This window comes from Electrophorus electricus, chromosome 6 (genome assembly GCF_013358815.1).
Source record: "Electrophorus electricus isolate fEleEle1 chromosome 6, fEleEle1.pri, whole genome shotgun sequence".
NCBI lineage: Eukaryota > Metazoa > Chordata > Actinopteri > Gymnotiformes > Gymnotidae > Electrophorus > Electrophorus electricus.
Window position 1 is genome coordinate 5910799 of NC_049540.1, and position 15000 is coordinate 5925798.

Genomic DNA, 15000 nt, shown 5'->3' on the forward strand with positions numbered 1-15000 from the left:
ACCCTCTCTCCATCACTTCCTCTCCAGTGTGTGACCCTTCATTCGGTCCCCTGCATATGTTTTTCTTACCGTGCCAAGCCCTAACACTAGTGTTGGGCTGAGCTTTCATCAGCACGGAACTCTGGGGCATGAGGCTAGATCTGGGGGGCATGAAGGCGGCGCTGTGGGGTGAAGGGTGAAGCTGGGGAAATTGAGGAGACGCTGCGTCTCCCGGCTTTAGCTCAGCGAGACGCACTTTCACTGGCAAACGGGAGAACACTCTACTCCTCTGTCCTAGGTAGGTGACAGAAACATTTAGGCATGTCGCAAAAAAGCAGAAGTCTAATAGGAATGTTTGGACTTGTAAAATGTTTGTAATCAGACCTGACAGAATAACCATGTTTGATATAGCATAACTTTATTACATATGATGTATCATGTGGGTGTGCGTGTGTGCGTGTGTGCGTGCCCGTCAGCTCCCAGTGGCCCTCTGGGCTGTAGCTACAAACAGGACCAGTGAAAGGTCAGCATTTACATAATGCTAGTAATTTTTGTTTGGGCTGTGTGTGCGCGTGCGTGTCTGTCTGCCCGTGAATGCATGCATGCTCCTCCTTTTTATTTATTTTTTAATAGCTCTCTGTATTTTTAAGCTTTGTATCATTTGTCCAAATGTGTGACATGGTTACTGGAATCATTATGTAATTTGTATGAGTGAAATCATGATCAGATATCTTGAAGTCTGGGTCCAGCAGCCTTATGGACAGTTCGGGTGGCAGAACCAATCTGTAGCACCAGGACGGCCTCCGCACGGCTGCTGTCTCTGGCCCCACGGTACAAGCCCTTCCGCACGTGACCAGCCAAGCCCGGCCAGGCCTCGATTACCTGGGTCCGGTGTGGGTCAGGGCTGCCCCCCTCTCTGGGGTCACGCACCCCTCGGCCCGTTTCCTGCCTAGGCTGGTGACCCTGATATGGAGGAAGGAAGTACTTTTAAACCATACCCAGGTACAAGTGTTAAATAATAACCTACCAGGACCCTAGTCTAGGAGGAGTAAGAAAACATCAACATCATAATCAAAAACAAATAAACAGAAAAAAACAAGACACACCACCAATGACTCGAAAAATGACTCAGGTAGCCAGTTCTCTGCAGGCCCGCAGTGTGACTGGAGCATAGGAGCTGGAGTGTAGTTGGCGATTCTGCTTTATTTGAACCTTGTACATAAAACGGTGATAAACTTGGTTTTAGAGTTATGACCAAACACAAAACATCCCAGACCCTCTCCCCACCGCAACGTAGTGCAAATAAAACGCAGACACACAGGAAATATACCTGAAATGGAAGTGGAGTTAAACTTGAAATGTAACTGGGGAGAAGTAAAGAACAAATCCCACAGAAACCCTCATTTGAGTGCATGCATGTGTACTGGCGTTAGTAGTTCCTACACACCTCCACCAGCTGAAGTGTGGGTGAGTTCAGAGGCAGGAAATATTTGGCAGCTGTCAGGTTTACTAACTGTTAGTCATCTGGGTGGAACATTTCCTCTGTGTAAACACACACCAACCTTTTGTAGATTCTGTAATCTCCTTTGGCCTGAACGTCCACTGCAGGAGAAGGAGCCAGACACATTAAGGCTTCTGAATCCCTCTCAGTAGAGCTGTGCTGATGGTTTTGCAGTCACTGTTCTATAATTGTTTGATGATGTCATCTAAATGGCTTAGATCTAGAGAAAAAAGTGAAGTAATGGTTTGTAAGTTGTATATTCACTCCCCCCCCTCCTCTCTCTCTCTCTCTCTCTCTCTCTCTCTCTCTCTCTCTCTCTCTCTCTCTCTCTCTCTCTCTCTCTCTCTCTCTCTGGTTTTCTGAATTCTCCTAAGGCTTAACTCTGAAAGGCTCTTTTGTGTTTACAACTCTCTGAAGTACTCCCACATATACACACACACACTTTCAAGGTGTCTGCAGCCACGCCTGACGACATTACCTCAGAATCTTTCCTCAAGGCTTGAACAAACTAGGGCACGGACACCGATAAACGATAATTGGGCCGATTATTTTATGTTTGCAGTATGAAAAACTACTTTTATTCACAACTTGCACTAAATGAACATTTGACAGTAACTACAGTATGCTATATTTTTACAACAGTGATACTGAGCTGGAGAAAATTGTAGACTAGAGTTAACGTCCTTTAATTTCTTACTTTTCACTGCACTTGCCGTACCAAGCGGGCTTTAGGCACACATTCTGAACACGCTCAAAGCACTGAGGAGGCAGTGTGGGCCCCATTCCTGAAGAAACCTCACTCTCACGTGCTGGGCCGTTTGATTGGCTGGACATGTTCTTACCTTTACTCTCACTGCACAGGTAAAGCAACCGAGCACAGAAAAAGAGCTCATCGTGTGGTCCACGTTTCCTCCAATCCGGTCGCACTGTGTGTGCTACACAGACTACACAAGTTATTGCTGATTGTACTTGATGTGTCATGCACATTTCAAGCCAGACCACGTTTTTTTTTGTTTTTTTTTTAAAAACGTGGTTGTCAGAAAGGAACATGCATATCAAAAATGCTTTTATCAGCAAGAAAACAAGTTTAGTTGCTGATTTCAATAATGGGCAATATGCTAGGTTAGTCAATACCTGATTATTGGTCAGGCTGATACTCGGTAGACCCCTAACGCAAACCAGAGAGAAGGAACAATACTGGAACAGTGCTGCAGTAGGCTAGCTTCTAACCACTGAGGCTTGACTGGACCTGGTGTTTCTCTCACACACACACACACACACACACGCACGCACGCACGTTGGCCGTACTGCTCTGGCATATCTTAGCTATGTTGTTCTTCACACAAACGTCTTGCTTCATTCACTCTATGTCTGATCTGGCCAAAGCAGAGGACGCCCAACTGAGGCTTCTCCCCCAGTTCTACAATATGAGACCGTTCTCTCCACGTGAACCCTGCGGTTCCAGCTCATGCCATTGGCTCGCTGTCCTGATGGACTCGACCTTCACAGAAAGGATAAAAAAACAAAACAAAGCTAAAAATAGTGAGGTGATAGACATGCATGCTCTTTATTGTCCTGTGTGTGGATTCCTGGTGTCGTCTATGGTATGTGGTATACGTATTTATTCTCTCCATGTCTCCGTCTCTCAGGTGGACATGGAGAAAGGTCTGGAGATGAAGAAGTTGGTTCTGTCTGGGTTTCTGGCCAGTGAGGAGATCTACATTAACCAGCTGGAGGCTTTACTGCTGGTATGTACTGACACTCTACTGAATGCACAGACTGTGTGTGTGTGTGTGTGTGTGTGTGTGTGTGTGCGCGCGTGTGTGCGCGTGCGTATGAGGCTGTGTGAGTGATGGGTGCTGACAGGACCCCAGCATGGTTGCGTATGTGTGTGTGTGCGTGTGTGTGTGTGCGTGTGTGTGTGTGTGTGCGTGCGTGTGTGCACGTGCGTGTGCGTGTGTGTGTGCGTGCGTGTGTGCACGTGTGTGTGTGCGTGCGCGTGCGTGTGTGCACGTGCGTGTGTGTGTGCGTGCGTGTGTGCACGTGTGTGTGTGTGTGTGTGCGTGCGTGTGTGCGTGCGTGTGTGCACGTGTGTGTGTGTGCACGTGTGTGTGCGTGTGTGCACGTGTGTGTGTGCGTGCACGTGTGTGTGCACGCGCGTGCGTGCGTGTGCACGCGCGTGCGTGCGTGTGTGTGCGTGCACGCGTGTGTGTGCGTGCGCGCGCGTGTGTGTGTGCGCGCGCGTGCGTGCGTATGAGGCTGTGTGAGTGATGGGTGCTGACAGGACCTCAGCATGGTTGCGTATGTTTGTGTGTGCGCGCGTGCGTGTGTGTGTGAGCGCGAGTGTGTGTGTGTGCCTGTGCACCTGCGTGTGCGTGTGTGTGCGTGCGCGTGTGTGTGTGTATGTGCGTATGAGGCTGTGTGAGTGATGGGTGCTGACAGGACCCCAGCATGAGTGTGTGTGTGTGTGTGTGTGTGTGTGTGTGTGTGTGTGTGTGCGTGCGTGCGTGCTTTTCCTGCACTCCACTCCTCTACTCTCCGTTCCTTACCCTTCCACCCTCATCACATGTTTAAGAGTTGTGAGCGCCACTTCCTCTTTCAGTGGGAAGGTTGCACTGAAGCTAGCCAGCTCAGCCCTGCGCTGTCCACATGTTTCACCATGACATTTCCTGTCTGTGTCTGCCTGGGGGTCAGCTCCACCGTCACATCACACTGAGCACGCTTTACCCCTCCACTCACATCCACCAACCTTTATTACTAAACATAAACTAGATTGGTTTTGTAACACCAATGTTCCAGAATGTGTCATCAATTATTCTCCTTATACCTCTTGAATGCACGCACTCTCTCACACACATTCTCTCGCAGCTCTGTCCAGGGAACTGCTTTGCTGATTGACAGGTCTGTAGTGTTTTAAAACAACAACTTGTGTCTCTTAATTATGCTGTGAACTAATTCATTTGCAGTCTTATAATTGTTCTTTTGAACAAATATCATCACAGCTCAACACTCATTAATGCAGTACTGGAACAGGGCTTGTAAAACAGGAATTAGCACTTCTTTGTTAGGTGCTGCCATTTTCTGGGCTTTTATTGAAAAACTCTCCAATATGTGTGTGTGGGTGTGTGTGTGTGTGTGTGAGTGAAAGCCTGTGTTATGTTTTGTGTGTGAGTGAAAGCCTGTGTTATGTTTTGTGTGTGTGTGTGTGTACACTCTCATTTAGCCTGTGTCTTTGGCACACCAGGCCCATTTCCTGCATGCAGAGATTAATAGAATTTGTGTTTACCAGACTGGCTGGTACTCTCTCTCTCTCTCTCTCTCTCTCTCTCTCTCTCTCTCTCTCTCTCTCTCTCTCTCTCTGTGTCTCTCTCTCTCTGTCTCTCTGTCTCTCTCTCTCTCTCTCTCTCTCTCTCTCACACACACACACGCACTCACTCTCTCTCGGGCGCACTCTGTCTCTCTCCTCTCTCTCTCTCTCTCTCTCTCTCTCTCACAGGAGCAAACAGGCACCACAGACTGTGTGTGTGTGTGTCAGGTCTGGTACCATAAGGCTATTAGTTTGGTGTAATGGGCTATAGGACGGTTCCCTCAGCCCGCTGGTGGGGCTAGTCTGGGACAGAAAACCACCGCGGCACACACACACACACACACACACACACGCACACACACTGGTTTCTCTCCTCAGACTGGGATCGCCCAGTCTTCCTTGAATGTCTCACAGTAGGAGGATGTGTGGGGTACCTGCTGGCTGGCACTGTGCTCCAGCGTTCTGGGCATTTACAGTGTCCGAGGGGAAGTAGCCCACCACACTCATTCGGTTCAGGCTGTTTTGTGAGTTAGATAAGGGAGAGGTAACATGAAAACACCATTAATTAGTTGGGTAGTTAATAACATTGGGCTAAACACTGACTCAACTGTATTGTTCTGCTTTTCCATTAACTTTATATACTGGTATTGTTTTTAACCAGGGAGAGCCAAGGACTACACAGAGTTTTCCTCTCATTCACATACAGGCAAATGTGATGTGGGTGTGGGTTAGAGGATCTGCAAAGAATGTAATGTCCTGATATTAGCTGATATTCGAAAAAGAAAAATTACTAATAGGAAATGCTTTAGCACTGCCACATTTAGCTGTGTGCGTGTGGATTAAGATAGATGGACTAAGATGGGCTTACCCTACATGACTCATGTTCACTTCACCTAAACAATCAGTTTGCCTTTCTAGTAAAACAAATGAAGAAATGTTGGTATCGAGCTCAGTGAATTAAATAATTCAGTTGATTACTTCTGCACTGCTCTGTCTTTTTAGTGCTTCATGTATTTAAGTAGTTAATATTTCCAGACCTGCTGTTCGGCTGGTTGCTTAGCGCAGTAGCTAGTTTACCTGGCCCGCTTTGCTTTCAAACACTGGAGAACCGCTCAAACATGCCCAGGTTCCTCAGCTCTCTCTTCTGATCAGTTTGGTTAGTGTTGATTTCCTGTGTGTTTGGTGTTCAGTATTTTTCTCAAGACAAAGAAAGAGCTGAAAGAGGTGAGGGGCCTAGTCCACTTGAGGTGAGGGGCCTAGTCCACTTGAGGTGAGGGGCCTAGTCCACTTGAGGTGAGGGGCCTAGTCCACTTGAGGTGAGGGACCTAGTCCACTTGAGGTGAGGGGCCTAGTCCACTTGATCAAGTGTCATGGCAGCTGTAGCTTGCCATGGGATCACAGCAGTCTGTCCTCCAGGCAGACCTTTTAACAGCAAATCACAAACACACACGCGCACTCATGTTGTTTTAGTGGTGCACACTCACAGCCATCACTGGAGAGAGTAAACCAAATATGCTGTATTTGGAGTGTTTGGAGTGGCGAGTGTGCGTTTGGAGTGGGGGAGTGGTGAGTGTGCATTTGGAGTGGGAAGTGTTTGTGGAGTGTGCATTTGGAGTTTGGTGTGTGTAAACACCAAAGAGACGTAAACTTCCCCAGGCTGCAGGCGGTTCAGACTGTGGTCGTAGCGCGTTGAGATGGCTAAAGCGAGACTTCCATGCTCTCGTGCCCTCTCTTGCACTCTCCAACATCAGGGCCCTCAGTTTAGGCCTTTTGAAAAGCGTGGTCTTGGGTCAGCTCTCCGTTCGTGTTTCATTCACACTTCCATCTACACTTAGTGTCCATGTCCAGGGATAAACAAACTCCCGGCTTTGTGTCTGTACAGTGGACTTATTACTGTTAATTATTAATAGCTTCTTTATTTCCCCCCAGAAATTGCTACCACTTAGTTGGAATTGCTGTATTATTTTGAAAAATGTTCTCATTTCACGGGTTCATACCTCATCATCCTCTCCCTCCTCTTCCTCGTCTGTCCAGCCCATGCGGCCGCTGAAGGCGACGGCCACCACCTCCAAGCCTGTGCTCACCATGGAGCAGATCGAGACCATCTTCTACAAGATCCAGGACATCTACGAGATCCACAAGGAGTTCTACGACGCACTCTTCCCCAGCATCCAGCAATGGAACGACAGGGTCACTGTGGGGCACTTCTTCAAGAAGCTGGTGAGCACCTGCTGACTCCTCCCACACCCCCGCACACCCCGCTTGCTGATGAGGGTGCGTGGCTAGAACATCCTCCCCAAAGTCATCTGTTTGCATAAGTTTGTTGCCCGCTTGGGTTTTAAAGTTGAGAGGGACAACAGTTGTTATCCTGACAGCATAAGAGGTAAACCCAGTAAGGGAGAACATAACGTGTTCTAGTGTGCAATAGAACGTAGATCTGCAGACACACTGCTACAGAGAACATGCAGAAGAAGATGCTGGTGAAAAAACTATTGTTGCTGTTGTTATTGGACCTATTACGGTTAGAGTCACTAAGTATCCACATCAGAGGAAGGTGTTAGGCTAGCCTGCTTCCATTGAAATGAATTGGTGTACAATAGACTGCTGGGTTTTTTGTACTAGACATTAACTTCTCAGGCTACAAAAACACTCTAAAATGGAGTGCAGATACACATTTGATATGCAGACGTTAAGCAACCTGGTCCGACATTTCCAGGCACGTCACTGAAAGACACTTCCCTGCAATTCTGATTTTCTTGTGCATGCTCTCTCTCTCTCTCTCTCTCTCTCTCTCTCTCTCTCTCTCTCTCTCTCTCTCTCTCTCTCTCTCTCTCTCTCTCATGATCTCTGCCTCTCTCTCTCTCTGTCATACACACACCCACACCCACACTATATATATATCTATCTAGTGTGTGTGAGAGAGACTGTACAAAATGATTGATATATATATAATCATTTTGTACAATCTCTGTCACACACACTATATATTCGGAACTTGGAGGAGGTGAAAAAGTGGATGTGTAGAACATCACATAGGTGGGTGTGTGTCGGTAGTGCATGACGTGACTGGTCAGCTCCAGGGAGGTAGCGGTGTGCTCGGTCTGTTTGTTGCTCTGACTCCTGACTCCTTTAATGAATGTAGAAGGCCGAGTGTGGAGCCTGGAGCACAGCTGTGTGGACAGGATTACGCACTGGCTCTTGTGTTGGAGGCTGGCGCAGAGGCGGGACGCTGGCTAATCAGAGCTTAACTTGAGCTTGGCTTCGTTCACAGGCATTTCCTTTCATGAGTGCTGCGGAAACTGCTGGGAAAATTCCAGTGGAATTCGGGGGGAAAAACACATCGTTCGCATCTGATCTCTGATTAATGTTAAATGGAGCGGGCAGCTAATCGATTTCGGACCCTACAGTGTGAAAGGGCTTCTTTTTATAATATTTTAGCTTTTTCAAGCGCACTGGAAATTCTAGTGCCCTGCTCGCCAGCGGCCTGTTTCAAAGCTTTGTTGGTTCTAGAGCAGCATGATTACGATGACAGATTGGCACCAGTTTTTGACTGATTTATTTATTTTTTTTCTCTCCAGTGGATTAGCACAGAACCGTTTGGGGTTTTGGCACTGGCACCGTGTCATCGGTGGAGTGCTGAGTGTCTGGAGTGCTCGTTAGTGAGTGGGAATGATTGCATGTCATCCTCTCACTCTTGCTCAGTGCCATATGGCAACAGACACATAATCAACAGAAAACTTTCCTCACTTTGCCACACACACACACACACACACACACACACACACTCACACACCTTCCAAACAGACAGGACCTATCTGAGCTGAGTCACTGGGAAGGCGTGTGTATGGTAAAATATTACAATATGAATTGGGCAGGCAGATGGTGGGTGTAATTAGACACCCTGCAGCTCTGAAAACAACCTCATCTACACAGAAGCACGAAGGGCCAATCGAGGAACGGAAGTACAGGAGAGAGAACCCGAGAGTGAGCAGGAGACCGTGCTGATGACTCTCACACACACTCTGTTCTTCTCGTTCCTTCTCCCTCCATCTCTCTCTCTCTCTCTCTCTCTCTCCCTCTCTCATTGTCTCACTCAGTCACATCTCAACTGCTTTATCACACATGTTCTTTTTGACACCCTCAAATCATAGGTGACAAAACACGGGTCTGTGTGCCATTTTGTGGGTGCGAGTGCGTGGCCGGGTAAGCGTCTTTGCATATAAAGGCAATGCGCAACAGACCAGGAGCGGTTGCTAGGTGACCATCGGATTGGCCAGGTGGGTTTGTGTGGCCGACTTTGTGCGCGCGCGGTTGTTCTTAACCCTGAGGAGGTTAAGAGAAATGGATGTGCTACAGCATGAAACAGACCATATGGATTAACAGACCACACACACGTACAGGATGAATCCTTCCAGACCTGCAGATTCCTGTGGCAGGGGTTCCCCTGCCCTGTGTGCACAGCAGCAAGCAGAATGCTGGTCGTCCACGGCTGGTGGTACTGGCTGCACGCGGGGCATGGTGAGGGGCGAGAGGTGTGGAGCGCAGAGGACGGGGGAGAGGGTTTAGTAGCACCCCCTACCTGCTCTCTAACATCATCATGGTTTGTCTCTCTCCCTCGCTCTCTCTCTCTCTCTCTCTCTCTCTCTCTCTCTCTCTCTCTCTCTCTCTCTCTCTCTCTCTCTCTCAGGCCAGCCAGCTTGGTGTTTACAAAGCCTTTGTTGACAACTACAAAGTTGCCCTGGAGACAGCAGAGAAATGCAGCCAGGCCAACTCCCAGTTTCAGAAGATCTCTGAGGTGTGATATATATATTTATACACACACAGCACCGTTGTCCATATGAGGGCGTTGTGTGTGGCTGCACTACCTTAAAGGTCAGCTCAGGCATTGATGAATTTTATCTGTTTTTGGATGGTGTGTTCTACACTCTGGGTATTGTACTAGAGGTACACAGCTGAGGTGTGTGTTTGAGCTGAGGTCACCTCCACCTAGTTTCTAATCAGTGAAGGTTTCTAATGATTGACTTATGGATGTACACACCTTTCTAAGACTTACAAGCTAATCTGGTTTCTTGGAGCAGTTTGTGATGCTGTATGACTGCGTTTGGTCAGGTTTCTTTAGGGATTTGGTTGGGTTTGGTCTGGATTTGGTTAGGCATTTGGTCAGGGTTTGGTTAGACATTTGGTCAGGGTCTGGATTTGGTTAGGCATTTAGTCAGGGTTTGGGCTGGGTTTGGTTAGGGTTTGGGCTGGGTTTGGTTAGGGTTTTGGTCAGGGTTTGGTTAGGGTTTTGGTCTGGGTTTGGTTAGGCCTTTGGTCTGGGTTTGGTTAGGGTTTTGGTCTGGGTTTGGACAGGGTTTTGGTCTGGGTTTGGACAGGGTTTTGGTCTGGGTTTGGTTCCAGTTTTGGTCTGGGTTTGGTTCCAGTTTTGGTCTGGGTTTGGTTCCAGTTTTGGTCTGGGTTTGGTTAGGGTTTTGGTCAGGGTTTGGTTAGGGTTTTGGTCAGGGTTTGGTTAGGGTTTTGGTCTGGGTTTGGTTAGGGTTTTGGTCTGGGTTTGGACAGGGTTTTGGTCTGGGTTTGGACAGGGTTTTGGTCTGGGTTTGGACAGGGTTTTGGTCTGGGTTTGGACAGGGGTCTGGTCTGGGTTTGGACAGGGTCTGGTCTGGGTTTGGACAGGGTCTGGTCTGGGTTTGGTTCCAGTTTTGGTCTGGGGTTGGTTCCGGGTTTTGGTCTGGGTTTGGTTAGGGTTTTGGTCTGGGTTTGGACAGGGTTTTGGTCTGGGTTTGGACAGGGTTTTGGTCTGGGTTTGGACAGGGTTTTGGTCTGGGTTTGGACAGGGTCTGGTCTGGGTTTGGTTACAGTTTTGGTCAGGGTTTGGTTACAGTTTTGGTTTGCTAGGGGATTTGCTTTCTGTGTCTGTGCTGATATATCAGCTGCGGTGTGTTTAGCTGTGGACGAATGTTTCATTGTCAGTGCTCCTGCTTACTATCACTTACTTATCTGACATGACACCATGGAAACACGTGTGCAACACCATGATGGAAATCACACACACTGAGAACACACTTTTTAAAAAAGCTTTAAATAAAGGCGCTGCATCCGAGTGTATCCACATGTATCCATTTGAGAACACGTGTGTAACACGCAGCATGGTAACATTTCAGTTTTCTGATCCATATCTAACTGTGTAAAATGTCTAATGCAGTAGATGATGATGAAGATGATGTTCTCTGTTTAACAGAACGTTAAGGTCAAAGGACCAAAAGACTCTAAAGACTGCACGACTACTGTCACCATGGAAGGTAAGACAGACACCCTTTCGTGTCTGCGTGTGTGCGTGAATGTGTGTGAGCCTGTGTGTGTGTGTGTGCGTGAGCATGTGCATTTGGTACGGGCACTATTGCAGTCCTTTGCACCATGCTTTGCTGTGGGTTTAACAGCGTGTTTTGGGGGAAGCTTCATATTACACAGTTGAAGATACTAGATTGTTCTGAATTGTCGCATTGTTCTAAAAGTAATGAGCATCATGTTTAACGTGAAAGCATTCATTGATGAGAACAGCTGCAGAGCACGTGGTCAGGGCACACAAGACAGGACACACGGGACAGGACACACAGGACAGGAGTCCTGTGCTTACTGCACCATTCTGAGACACTCTGATTGCGACTTACAGATGATGTTTCATGCAGTGCTGTAATGTACTTTAGCTGGAACTGTGACTCTGAGAGCCCAGCTTCTGTCTACATGTGTATGCATTGTCTTTAGTGTGTGTGTGTGTGTGTGTTGGCACTTGGTTATTCATTCTGTGCATCTTGGCATGTGGGAGGAATCGAGTGCAACATTTTGTTCATTGATCCTCTTTCTTTCTCTCTATCCCTCTGTTGTCTACACACTGAAGAAGCTATATAAAACAGCGAGAGAGGGAGCGAGAGAGGGAGCGAGGGAGAGAGTTACAGGAAAGCGCGAGAGGGAGGGAGGGAGGGAGGGAGGAGAGAACAGATAGCTCAGACGCAGATGAAAGACGGAGCAGTAGCGGAGGCAGAGGGATGATGGAGTGACGGATGAGAGAAGGAGAAGAGAGTCATGGAGATTCTACTGGTGCTGCGCCTGTGTTGTAACTGCACTTACGGTAACGTCACCTTTGCTCGCCTTGCTCTCCTGCCTCAGGGCTCTTTGGCTCCTTTTCCTGCGCTGCTCTGGGTTTTGCCACGGGTGCGGGACAGTAGCTGTAGCCATTGGGGTTCGCTCGCGTTTGCCCGTCGGCCAGGGTACTCTGGGGCTTCACACCTCTCTGTAGTGTGCAGCTACCTGAGAGACACAGGGAGAGAACCTTTTTCAATGTCCTGGCGTCAGAAATCTGAACTCTGTCTGGCCAGTTCTCATAGCAGCAATGCGCGTTTGTTTGTGTGCGCGTGTGTGTGTGTGTGTGAGAGAGAGCGAGAGAGAGATTTGTGCTTGTGTGCCTATTTTTGCAAGGTTCTTGTGTTTTTTGTACACTTTTTGTTTAACCGTATGTGTGTGTTTTGCGCACATGCTCATGCATCCCCTCTGCATCTACTTCCTTTTGAAGTTCCACCCCCCAGCTCTGAAGTTGGTGGGGGACAATCCCCCACAATGCACCAGCGGTAGTCACCACGGCGACAGGTAATTAAGAGTCGGCGCAAGCACGCAGCTTTGAGCATGCGAAGGGTGGGGGAGGGGGCGTGGCTTGTGACAGGACGGAGAGGAGGCAGAAAGGCGGATCGACCAGCGCTCTGCTCTTTACAAGCAGGTCACGTTTTGTCAGTGAAAGTTTTTTCTCCCGTGGACCTGTGTGTGTGTGTGTGTGTGTGTGTGTGTGTGTGTGTGTGTGTGTGTGTGTGTGTGTGTGTGTGTGTGTGTGTGTGTGTGTTACAGTACACACATGGCAGGGGCATATGACAGAATGTTGATACACCATGACATTTCACATGCATCAGTTTAAAGAGGCAAATCTTTCCGAGGAGCTCCTTGATATCCAATATGTCCATGTCCCGAAACGTCCTGAAACACACCCAGTCGGTGAAAACAGACGTGCGCGCCTGATTTATGCCAGGGACCTGTGTGTGTGAAGGCAAGTGTGTTCACGCACCACCTATGGATCAAGCCAGCTAACACGACTATAGATGGATTCTAATTGGACAGCAACACCCATTTCGCATTTTTTCCGGTGCATGCCGCTTAAAAGGCCAGGCAGGAATCTCTGAGGCTTGTGGACGGTTTGGGAAGCTTGCATTCAACAGGGATTGGGAATGATCAAGATCCCACTGCAAGCACGTCCCCATAATCTCCCGAGCAGGCCTGCAGTGCCCAGCCAAGCCAGGTTTTAAAGAAAACTCCTAAAAATGGAATTCAATAGACTCTCATTAGCATTGTGCAGCCAGCCGGTTTCTCTCAGTATTGGCCATTGTGTTTATGCTCTGGTGAGGTTTCCCTGATGTTCTGTAGGTTTGGAATGCTCATAGTTGTCCTTCCCTCCTTCCCATCCTCCCTCTGATCTCATGCGGTTTGTGAGTCCACGGTTTCCCCAGGATGAACAGATGAGGGTTTCCCCCCCCCTCCCACTGCTCTGTATCTCATTGCGTAAATTCCATTTTTGCCATCACGAATGTAAATCTGACGTGTTGCATTTAGATGAAAAGTACAGTGTTGTATTTAGATAAATTAGAATTTGCGTTAGAGACCATTTCTCAATGTTAAGTACTGAACAGCAGAAGCGGACTGGTTGTCTTGAGTTGGACTTTGTGGATATGAGAGAGAGAGAGAGAGAGAGAGAGAGAGAGAGAGAGAGAGAGAGAGAGAGAGAGAGAGAGAGAGAGAGAGAGAGAGAGAGAGAGAGAGAGAGAGAGAGAGAGAGAGAGAGAGAGAGAGAGAGAGAGAGAGAGAGAGAGAGGGGGGCGGGGGGGGGGTCGACCTACTTCAATACCCTGATTAATCTGATAATATTGTCCATAGTGACTTTGAGAACTAGCACAAGCAGACGCATGCGCACGTGCATACAGTGCCAGGAAGGTTTTTTTTTTTTTTTTTTTCTATTCTGAGCAGGGCCAACAAAGCCTGAGCAATCAGTCCATCAGCTGATCAGAGCTTCTCTCCCAGGCTTAGTAAACATGGGAAACATGTCTGGCTTTGTCTGGTGGGGCCGTGCCTAAGCCTAGCATTGGACCAATTGATGGCCCTCCGCTGAGGTAACTGGGGCAGGTCTAGGTAAAGAATGGCATGCGCTTGGTAGCAGCGGCGAGGATCAAAAATGCCATTGGCATCAAAAGCCCAAACCGTGTACCAATGTGCAGCGAGTTTCTGCGGCAGTGACAGTCCTGTTAGTTGTTGCTTTCTGGAGCCAAGAATCCACGATGGCATTGGTACTGGGCACCAGTATGTTTTGACCTCATTGCTTGTGCAGTCATTTGTGGTTGTATTGACAAGGCAGTCGTGTGTACCCGTGCGTGCATGCAGGTGCGCGCACTCACACACAGGCACTATTTATGAGCTGTCCGGACATTTCCAGCAGCATGAAATGGAATGGGAGAGTGGCAGCTCTGTTTGAAACCTTGCTTCAGCACTGTCGAGCTCTGTCATGGACCATGTTAACACCAGCCGCCAGAGGTGTCCTTTCACAAGCGCATTCACGCTCTTGCTTAAAGAGTCCAAGACAGGCACTTGTAAACCCATCCACAGTGTTTCCTCTGTAGCTGGTGATGGCAATTTAGTGGATTTTCTTGGTGACATCTTCAGTTTAAGATGCTGGTGTCTAATTTGTACATCAGACAAGCCCGATACCAAGGCTCATTCATGTATGTATGTGTGTGTGTGCCTCTTCCTAAGTTTTGTCGTGTGTGTGTGTGTGTGTAGTTCATTGAAGTGAATCGTAGTTCACTGAAGTGAGAAGTTGCTGAACCTTCAAAGACCCAGACATGCTGTAGGGGAACGAATCTATTTTGCTACTTCTTCTCACAGCGGGAGAAAAGGTGGGGGCTTTCCGCGGGGCTGTTAGTGTTGATTGTTTAGTTGTTTATTTGTTTGTGTTTATGTGGCACTGGTAGTGGTGGGTGGTGGTGGTGGGGGCAGTATTATAAGACAGGGTTTGGCGTGTTTGGTGTGCTGAGGTCTGTCAGCCTCCCCTGGGCTGCATCACTGTCTCATTTGCAGAGCCTGTGTGTTATTGGACACTGCTGATTGGCCAAACCAGACTCCAGAT

The 15000-nt window shown here is 48.2% G+C and overlaps 1 protein-coding gene across 4 annotated transcripts in view; it reads left to right on the forward strand.

Annotated features, from left to right (window-relative positions):
* Positions 1–15000, forward strand: part of abr (ABR activator of RhoGEF and GTPase) — a 101730-nt gene that overhangs the window by 39627 nt on the left and 47103 nt on the right. For 3 of the 4 annotated variants that reach the window (XM_035527716.1, XM_035527717.1, XM_035527718.1), the window contains 4 exons: positions 3130–3228; positions 6822–7007; positions 9475–9582; positions 11026–11086. In XM_035527716.1, the coding sequence (XP_035383609.1) occupies positions 3130–3228; positions 6822–7007; positions 9475–9582; positions 11026–11086 (454 nt within the window). Of the gene's footprint in view, positions 1–3129; positions 3229–6821; positions 7008–9474; positions 9583–11025; positions 11087–11804; positions 11914–15000 lie in introns of those variants that run through there. The other variant, XM_035527719.1, reaches the window with a different exon arrangement.